This window comes from Chenopodium album, chromosome 11, assembly GCF_948465745.1.
Source record: "Chenopodium album chromosome 11, dcCheAlbu1.1, whole genome shotgun sequence".
Taxonomy (NCBI): domain Eukaryota; kingdom Viridiplantae; phylum Streptophyta; class Magnoliopsida; order Caryophyllales; family Amaranthaceae; genus Chenopodium; species Chenopodium album.
Window position 1 is genome coordinate 47,403,147 of NC_137844.1, and position 10,954 is coordinate 47,414,100.

A 10,954-nucleotide genomic window follows, 5' to 3' on the forward strand; every position below is an offset into this window, starting at 1 on the left:
TCATCCTGCTATATTACATATATAGTGTTAGCGAATTTTACATTTTGCATTAATAAATGTCATCTAAATGGTGTTTTCCTATATAATACTTTAATTGGAAGCAAGTTCTTTAGTTGCCTTGTTATCCCTGTTGTTTCCCCTTCTTCAGTGCGGGTTTCCTATGATTATACTATGATTATATGTATGTGAAGTGGTAGTTGGGAAATCTCTGGAAAGATATTTGGGAACTTGATGCTTTGGAGATGTGATTTATCATATGGTCATGACAAGTATTTCAAATGTGAGTTAATTGTTATTATGTTTAATAAAGTCATTATTGCATTAAATTTGCTACACAAATTTATTTTTATTGTTATGATGGTTTTCTATTTGATTGCATTGTGCAACAAACATATGGGGAGATATAATGATATAATTAAGCACTATTGAAGGTATGGACTTGTCTCCATTGTAGGAGATCTCTAACCCATATCACATGGAGAGGGGTGGGTAGCCCAAACTAAGGATGTTGCAAGGACGCATACCTGACTATGGTATTGATGGTAAATCAGGAGCTAGAGGAGCCTTGAATACGGGCAAGATTAGATCCCTGCTATTGGAAGATACCAGAGGTTTGTGTAATCTGCAACCACTGTCTCAATTATTTGATCATTTCTCTACAATTGGAGACTTAAATTTTATAACAAATATTGTTCATGCAGTCACTCCCTAACCTGTTGCTTGGGGAACTCTTGATCAAAGCCAACCAAAGGAAGATATCATAGGTTTTCAATCTGACTTCCTATATGTCTCTTCAACTTGGGACTTCAATTTTTTAAACCTTTACTTTCGACGCAATCATTCTACAAGCTTGGGGAATTCCCGAATATGCTAAATATGAGTCATATTAATGAAGCAACCACAAGGTTTTTAAAAGCTCCTACCATTCTACATTTCTCTTTATTGAACTCAATTGGAGACTGCAATTTAAGATTTAATTATATATGTTGATGCAGTCACTATAGACCTCTGATTATCCTCGCTATAGATGAAGGTCGTGCCATGGAGGAAAATATCACAGGTTTTTGTTCATTCCTTGTTATCTCCAATTCTATTGGCTAAAGTGGTCTTGGCCTAATATAAGGTCCTAGATTTAAAATGTGTAAATCCTTAAGAACATCTCCTTTTCGTGTACAATATTTATATTTGTTGTGAAAGAAATGAACCTCTAGCCCTTTATTCAACTTCACCATGGACTTAAGCCAATAGTTTAGGATGGCAAGGTTGTGTCTGTAGAGAGGTTAAGATTGCAAGCAAGGAGATGATTTCGAGTGGGTGTTAGGGAGTGCAAGTTCTACAGAAGAACTGTAAACTCTTATTTGTAAAAAACGTTTATTAGCCATTTCAGGATTGTATTCACTTATATTAGTGGCTTAATGTATTTGATATTTCTTACAAGGAAGTTTCATTTTTGTGTTGTTATTTCTCAATATTCAAATGTTTTGCTGGTATTGGCTCATACTCAACCTTTTAAAGAAAAGTCATTTTTAGTATTGTACACTATTTTAGAGATGTTCAAAACACTCAACAACATTAGTATTTCATGCTTAAATGTATGTTGAACGTCTTTTTATCATTTGTGACATAAACAACATTACGATCTTGCTATATACAGAGTAGTTACAACAAAAAACCATGCTAACAGCCATAAAACATTATGCCAACTACAAAAATCCTTCTAAAAGAACTAGTTGTATCACGCGCATTGGCCCCCCTAGTTAGAAATAAGAGTTTTTAATTCTAAGTGTTGTTTTAAGAAACTTTAATCTTATTTTAAAGATGACTTTTGAAATAAGAGTTTTTGACAAACTTCAATTCTAAATGTTGTTGTTTTAAAAATCCTTAATCTTATTTTTAAGATGATTTTCAAAATAAATGATGTCTTAAGGACTTTAATTTTATTTTAAGATGACTTCAGAAATAAAAGTTTTAAAAAACTTTTTTTTTTTTATAATTTTGTGAACCTTCTTATTTCAAACCCTTTTGTAACACAAGAATGAATCATAACTTTGCTTGTTTATTTCTAATAATTAATAATAGTTAATAAAAGGTTATGGCCTCATTTCCAAACATGAGGTTAAGATTAATTATTTAGTTGTATAAGGTTGTAACAATTATCCATCTCCATAAAAATTAAATAAACTTATATCCCATTATAATTACCCAATGGATTAATTGACAATCGGTTATGATTAAATAGTTTATTGTTCCCTTTTATTTGGAAGTAAGGCCTTGACAGGTGTCGTGTTTTATTTGGCCAATTCCATTAAGCCTAAACACCATAACCCTTAAAACCTTATAAAAAATTACCCTAGAGTGATTTTAAACCCAAAGTGAGATTATATAGTGAACCCTCATAGTTTACTCCAAAGATACCTTAACCCACTAAAAAATCGTCAATTGGGATGCATTTGTTGAATTGTCTTGTTCAAAAGACTTTTTTGGTAATCACTAATCGGGGTGATTTTCCTCAACCAAGGTGGTTCATTATACTTTTATGAGTGAATCCGTCAAAGATCATTAAAATCCCACTAACAAAAATGACGTTTATGTCAACTAACCAAATTAAAAACCCAATGGAATTGGTTATTTAAAACATGGCATCTGTCCGAACTACGAAGGTTTTGATCCGTTAGTGAATTCAAAATCTCACTATGATCGGTACGTAGTGCAACTTTGGTGCTGAAACCTACCTTATATTAATTATTATATCATTTTTTTTTGTGATTAACATGTCTTAAAACTTGATTTTTAACAACGCAATAGTAAGAGCTCGTTCCTTAGAATGGAAGGGAAGACGAGTTCCAGACGTTCGATTCTCTTAACCTAAATCCCGAACCCTGTGCCTTATTTATCTTTATAGAGTTAACAATTGATTTTTTTTTTTTTTAGTTTTATTTCTTAAAATTGACTGTTTTAAAATCCGTCCTTATTCGGATAAAAATAAGGTGGCGACTCTAAGCTTTGTTTATAAGTCTTATCAGACACTTAAGTGAAACCTTTATAGACAAATTTTTGTCCACTAAAAACCAGGTACCACAATATGTAATATAGGTAGTTTCAAATATTACTATAATTTTAAGATTACATGTATAAAGTAAATTTTCAGATTTTTATAAAGTTTTAAACTTGCTGTAATTTCATGTACAAGGGTGTATTTTAAGGTTTTGATGAAGGAAATATAAAGAATTATGTATAAGCTTTTGATTTTAATTAAAGGGAAGGTTTTAAAATGTTGTTTAATTGGATTTTGAAGGTTTAAAAGTAAGTTAGTATTGCTGTAAATTTTGTTGCTTGGGTATTGATTGAGATCTTGTTGTTTGGTTTAGGAGAGGACTTTATAGAAGGTGATTTCTAGCTAGTAAAGTGGCACACCAATTCATTTGGAAGGGTACGTACAAGATACGAAACCTTGCCTTTGGAAGCATGTTTAGGGATGTATCGAGAACTTAGTATCATGTATAGAGAAGATTGAGCTTAATTGTTTGGTTATACATTGTGATTTCCGTATGTTGTGTGTTATTCTACTTTGCAAGTGTTATTTATGCATTAGTTTTGTACGATGCGCTTAGAGGCAAAGGTACGTGAATATGAATATGTAGGGGTGTAAATGAACCGAGCCGACCAATAAACTACTCGGGTTCAAGCTCGGTTCAAGCTCGTTCATGTTCGTTTATTTAATAAATGAGCCGAGCTTGAACAAAATTTGAAGCTCGTGTAATAAATGAACTTGAACATGAACATATATATACTCGTTTAGATAAGTTCATGAACAACTCGTTTATTTATGTTCACGAACTACTCGTTTATTTACGTTCACGAACTACTCGTTTATTTATGTTCATGAACAAGCTCGTTTATTATTAAATTATATAGTATCTTAATATATGATTACCAATTTACCATATATAATTCAAGAAAAAAAATTCAAATTACATCTTTGACTTTGATTACTCGTATAATGTAAGAAACTTTCCAAACAAACAAGCCTAAAATAAATAATCTTTTATAAAAAGAATAAAAATCCCTAATTTAAGTGGTCATTCCAAATTAAGGGACCAAAGATTCATAGTCCAAATACATTGACTCTGTATTTTGCATTTTTCCTTAAAATGCTTTTAATACTCTAAACTCCAAACTTCAAAGCATATTGGGACAACATAATTGAAAGGCAAAGAATTTTATACGCCATTACCATCTTGTCGATTACTGAAAACGATTTTGTGAAGGTATGTTGTATATAATTCTTTAATTTGTCAACCATGTGCCTTAAATTCTTTAATTTGGTCTAATAGTCAATAGCTTTGTCTTATTTCCTTGAAGGATCGATGGAGAATGATCCTTTGTTTACCGAAACAGAGCGTGTGGTTGAAGATGAACAAGTAAAAGAGGATGAATTAAATCCTTTTGCAAAGAGACAAAGGAAGAAGACTTCATGGGTATGGAGACATCTTGAATTTGTGAAATTTTCAACTGGAATTATAAAGGTAAAGTGCAAACATTGTAATACTCATTTTAAGTACACAGAGGGTGGTCCTACAACTCAATATAGGAGGCCTTTGTCGTCTTGTTTTATGCGTAAATCAAATGGGCAACAACAATTAGGTTTCCAAATTCTACTCCTCAATCTCACTACTAGAAAAGTGCCGTTTTCCGACGGAAAAAATTCCTTGGAAACACCCTATTTTCCGTCGGAAATAGGGTTTCCGACGGAATTCCGTCGGAATATGTCGTCGGAAAACCCTTTGTAGGAAAAATGGCATTTTTCGACGAAATTTCCGTCGGAAACACATTTCCGACGAAATTTCCGACGGAAATCATGCATCGGAAGACAAATTGGGGCCCGGAAACGTCCGTCGTAAATTTCCGACGGAAAACAAATCCGTCGGAAAATTCCGACGGATTTTCCGTCGGAAACTTCTGCCAAAAAAAAAAAAAAAAACCCACCCCACCCCACACCACCACCCACCACCACTTCCAACCCCCACTACCACCCCACAAGCCAAAAAAAAAAAAACCCACCCCACACCACCACCCACCACGTCCAACCCTAACCCACCCACCACCACGACCCTAACCCAATTAACCAGATCTACCACCACCTTAACCCATTTAACCCTAACCTATTTAACTATAACCCATAAAACCCACCACATCCGACCACCGACAGCACCGATCCTATCCCAGACCCAACCACATACCACCACCCACAACCACCGACACCATCACAACGAAAACTAAGCTCAAAAAAACGAAAAGCACCCAAAAAAACCGTAAATTAACCCACAAAAAACGAAAATTAGACCAAAAAAACGAAAATTTACACAACAAAATCAACACAAAAACTCAAAGCATACCTTAATTCGACATAATAAACCTCGAAATTGGGTTTAGAAGGCCAAATTCGACCACAAAAACTCTAGATCTAGAGTTTTTGTGGTCGAATTTGGCCTAAAAACCTTTGTTTTCTTCGTGAGGAGAGAGAAAGGGCGAAATTGGAGGAATATTATTGTTGATGTTGATGCCGGCGATGGTGTGTTGATGTTGGTGTTGTTCGTTGTTCGCGGTGTTGTTGTTGGTGTTGTCCGTGGGAGGTAAAGAGGGGAAAAAAGAGGAGAGAGAAGGGGGAAGGAGAAGACGAACAGGAGAGAGAAGAGGGGGAGAACGAAGAGGAAAGAGAAGAGGAGAGAGGAAGGAGAAGAGAAGAGGAGAGAGGAAGGAGAAGACGAAGGGGAGAGAAGGAGAATTGGAAAGAGAAGGAGAAGGGGGAAAAAAGGAGTGGAGGCGGAAGAAAGGGGTAAGGTGTTAGGGTTTTTAAAAAAAAAATTTCCTTTTTTTTTTAATTAGATTCCGACGGAAAATTCCGTCGGAAAGTTCCGACGGAAAATTCCGTCGGAAAGTTCCGACGGATTTTTAATCCGTCGGAAATTGTACTTTCCGACGGAATTTCCGTCGGAAAAGTCATATATTCCGACGGATTTATTTTCCATCGGAAATTTCCGACGGATTTCCGACAGAATTATTGAATTCGTCGGAAATATCCGACGGAAAAAAAATCCGTCGGAAATTTCGTTTTTTCCGACGGAATAATGGGTCCGTCGGAAGCAGTCCGTTGGTATTAAGCTGTTTTCTTGTAGTGTCTGAAAATAATCAGGGTCTTGAAAACTGGAAATATGACCACGCTAAGATTAGAGAGCTTATGGCTCACATGATTATTGTTCATGAGCTACCATTCATGTTTGCAGAATATGAGGTCTTTAATCTGTTAATGAAAGCCTCTGCCCCAGAATATGAAAAAGTTTCACGTGTGACTGTAATACCCCGTATTTTCATATGTATTTTCTAATTAATTAGTTAGGAATTATTTTATAAAAAGGGTATTTTAGTAAATTTATTATTTGGAGCCAAAATAATATTTGAATTTTGGCGCCAAAAGTATTTTGAAAACTAATCATTATTTTGGATAAGATTTATTATCCATTTATCTTATTTTTAAAACCGGATTATTTACATATTTCGGATATTTTAATTAAAGCAAAATAATATTTTATTAATTATTTTAGATGGCCAAAAATTCCCAATATTTAGCTAGGGATTTCAGATTTTCCATGTATGGAAAATTTGATTTTTCTTGGTTATTTATTGGTGAATAATTGGTATTTAATTAATTAATTATTTAATTATTTATTCTATATTATTATACAATTATTTTATTCCTTAAAACCGAGCAAAATCTTCCTAAATAATCTAGAGAAATCCGAAAATCTAAGCTATGGGAAGCTCAAGATTTTCGACCCTCTCTAATTAATTTAGGGGAATTTATTTTGGTAAAATTGTATTTTTAGTTATCTCCCAAAATCTCTTATTTTCCTTAATTCTACTTCTCCCATCTTTTTAATATTTGATCATCAAATTCTCTTGCCTTTTATTCTTCTTAATTATTCCCCAAGTAATTCCAATTTCCTTATTATTTTTCATGACAAACATACCTTCCATATTTAATTATACACAGTCACCTTAATATCAAAACCTTCCTTAATTCTTTTACTCACTTCTCCAAGTAATCCCTTAAACCCTACTTGTCATAATTCTTTCCACATACTCTTGCTATAATTCTTGCATGAGCTAGCCTATAAATACCCCTCCTTACCTCTCACATTCTTCACACCAATTCTCTTCTTTTCTACATAAATCATCTCGTTTATCTTTGAAGCCAATTTTCGGGCACATCAGTTTTTGGGGTATTGACATTTCATAGAAGATTGTTCCTCTCGAAAAATCATTGAGGTTAGGCTCAAGAATCACCCAATTCGGAGTTATATCGAAAGAGTTACAGCCTCTGCAAGTTTTGCCTATTCTTTCCAACGCAAATCCAATTATTCTCTTTTCCTTGGTTTCTTATCTTTTCTTCTTCTCTTCTCTTATTCAATTATTATTATTATTATTATTATTATTATGGGGGATTTATAAAAATTATTATGAGTAGTTCTAATTATATAAAATCAGATTTTTAATGATGTTTATGAAAATTAATTTAAAAGGTTCATGTACATATAGTTGGGGGTTTTTAATTTAATTATTGTGATTATTTGTTAACCTTATATTGATTAAGGTTATATTTATTTGTAGGGTGTATTCGATCAAGATTCTTGAAGTTCTTTTTGTGTGATTTTGCTAAGCAAGGATCAAGGTACATTAGGTGACTAGATACCTTGAAAGTGATTGGTTTGAATAAGCATGTTTGAATGATTTTATAATAATTGAATTAAATTAAATTGAATTGAATTGAATTATGATTTATGAAATAAAAGCTTTTTTAAATAAATTGGTTTTGATAAATAAATTGGAGTATTGATTTTATATCATGTTTTAAATAATCAAAATTATTATTCATGTTTAAAAGGTTTGATTTTGAAAGCATGTGGAATTAAATAAAAAAGGAGTTTGAATTATTATTATTAAAAGTTGGAATTATTGGATTTAAAGAGATTTATTGAATTATTATTATTAATGTTTTACAAGTATGTTGGTAATCCCACTATGCGGATTTGGTTTATTGATAAGGCCTTGGACTTTGTATGACCGGGTCTTTCCTCAAGAATAGCCTTGTAATATAAGGAGACTAGCTTGGGGGGTGTGCACACTTGGGTGAGGAATTGGTTTTAAAGGAATTGGATTAAAAGGAATTGATTTTAAAGAGGAATTGGTTTATTGAATTGAGTATTGATATTGATTATTGAAATTGGTTTTGGAATTTTGAGTTGGAATTATTAGTTAAATCATTGGAAAGGATGAAATTGATTTCAAAAGCATGTTTGCTAATAAATTGAGTTTAATTATCTTGCACTTATCGTACTTAGCATATTTTGCTAATCCGTATTTCTTGTTTTGTTTTGGTTCGCCCTATTTACCTTAATGGTAAGCAGTGTTGACTAATTTCAGGTGGAGTCAATAATTGAGCATATGGAGTCCCGGGAATGGTTTCACCTAGATTAGGACATGTTGGTCTTGTGTTTATTTTTGAGTACTCATGACAATGGTTACTATTTATAGTCTATTACTAATAAGAGAATAGTATTGAAGTTTTCCGCTGCAAAGTATTGGTTTTGTTTAGTAAGTTTGAGTAGCCTTGCGTAATTACGCGGCGGTAATACGCCTAAGTCTATCTCTGCGGTATAATTATACGTATTATACTAGTATTTCCGTAGAGGGAGATTTGAGGGTGTTACAGTGACTGCGAAAAATAATTGTATTACTAGTTATGACATTGAAAAGAAGAGAACTAAGGGATTGTTAAAACAAGCAAATCGGGTTTGTATTACTATTGACATATGGAGGTCAGATTCACAAAAGATGGAGTATATGGCAATAACTTGTCATTTTGTCATTGACTTTCAATTACACAAGAGAGTCATTAATTTTGTGGATATTCCACTATCTTACTCTGGAGTTGCTGTTCATGATGCTTTACATAAATGTTTAGTTGAGTGGGAAATTGAGAGTAAATTGGCTTGCATAACAATGGATAATGCAACTTACAATGATGTAGTTGTAAGGACATTGAAAGATAGCATATCTTGCCAAGCTATTTTACCTTATGGTGGAAAGTTATTTCATGTCCGTTGTTGTGCTCATATACTTAACATTTTGGTGCATGATGGGTTAGAAGAAATCAAGGATGTAATATATAAGGTGAGGGAAAGTGTGAAGCATGTCATAGCATCCATAGCTCGACTTAACATCTTTAGTGAAATATGTAAATAACTAAAGTTACCTGGTAGAAGGTTAGTTCTTGATTGTTGTATAAGGTGGAATGCAACCTACCATATGTTATCTGTTGCATTTGAGTTTAGGGGTGTGTTTCCAAGGTACAAGAATAGAGAGCCAAGTTACAATCTCTTGCCATCTGATGAAGAGTGGAATAAAGTTGAAGTTGTTTGCACTTTCTTATCACTATTTAACCAAGCTACTGAAATAATTTCAAGTAATACAATTTATTTTTTATTTTTTATTTTTTACATAATTATATCAAAGCTGGAGTATAACATATTGATTTACATTACATTTAAATGCAGGAAGTGAGTATCCAACTTCAAACTTATTTTTGCCAGAACTTACCAACATTAAGGAAGCTTTGGAGAGTCAAGTGAAGGTTAAATTTGATAAATGCTGGGGAAATTATAATTTGCTTATATCTGTTGCAACTGCATTAGATCCAAGAAATAAATTAAAATTAATTGAGTGGTCTTTTTCTACACTTTACTCGGAGGATGAAATGGCAACACATACAAAATATGTACGGGATACTTTGTATGAGATCTACTTGGAGTATGTTGAAGCTCATTCTTTGAATAATGCTAAAAAAACTGCTCATGAGAGTGATGAGAATTATATTGCTGCTGTAAATGTGGGCTCTTGTAATACCGGAAAAAACAAGATTTTCCAAAAGGGTAGGAAGAGATTTGATAGCTTTATTAGGAGTGGCTACAACACATTTGAGAGCATAAAATCAGAGCTTGATGTCTATTTAGAAGAAGGTGTTGTCATTTGTGATAAAGAGTCTGATGATTTTGATACATTTCAATGGTGGAAGGCTAACAACTTGAAGTTTCGTATTTTATCAAAGATGGCATGTGACATCCTTGCTATTCCTGTAACTTCGGTTGCTTCAGAATCCACCTTTAGTGCTGGTGGTATAGTCATAGATTCTTATAGGGCATCCTTAGGAACATCTACTGTCCAAATGATAATGTGCGTTGAGGATTGGCTAAGAAGCTTTTATGGAATCAAGAGGAAACAAAAGGTATGGAAGCATTTATATACTAAATTACTATACGTATAGAATTTCTTTTAAGTGAATAAATTTAAAAGATTGAAAACTTGAAATGAATTAATGCTATTTCTTTTGCAGATTATCGAAGAGTTCAAGATTGTCGATTTACCATGAAAGTGATTAATTTTTACATAAGAGGTAATTAATAGCTTGAGTATTATATATTAGTTTCTAACCAAATAAATTATGTTTTATACTAACTTCCTTTTTGTTTCTCTTACTGTGCATGTATTTTTCTCCAAACCATAAGAGGACGAGAAGTCAAGGAAGTAGAAAATCACAAGCAAAAATGAATAAGATGTGATATCTCAAAGACGCAAAGTGTTTTTAAGTGAAATATAGCTTAATTGATAATATAAATTGATTGACGTTACAATTGTTGATTTAATTTTTATGGTTATAATTGGGATTTCATTATTAATAATGCTAATTTTGAGATTTTCGAATGTCAAAAGTACAAAGCTTGTTTATTATTAAGCTCGTTTATTAAAAATGCTCGTTCACGAAAAATACTCGTTTAATAAACGAGCCGTTCACGAACCGTTCGAGAACATATAATTTACTAAATGAGCCGAGCTTAAA

The 10,954-nt window shown here is 32.8% G+C and overlaps 1 protein-coding gene across 1 annotated transcript; it reads left to right on the forward strand.

The window, feature by feature from the left end:
• Positions 1–876: 876 nt before the first annotated feature.
• On the forward strand, positions 877–10,486 carry LOC145566716 (zinc finger BED domain-containing protein RICESLEEPER 2-like). The gene is made up of 10 exons (XM_081626046.1): positions 877–905; positions 996–1,060; positions 4,186–4,268; positions 4,335–4,526; positions 6,194–6,352; positions 8,593–8,636; positions 8,748–9,219; positions 9,310–9,523; positions 9,615–10,342; positions 10,451–10,486. Exons 1-10 carry the CDS (start codon positions 877–879, stop codon positions 10,484–10,486), a joined length of 2,022 nt encoding a protein of 673 aa, XP_081482172.1.
• Positions 10,487–10,954: the final 468 nt, after the last annotated feature.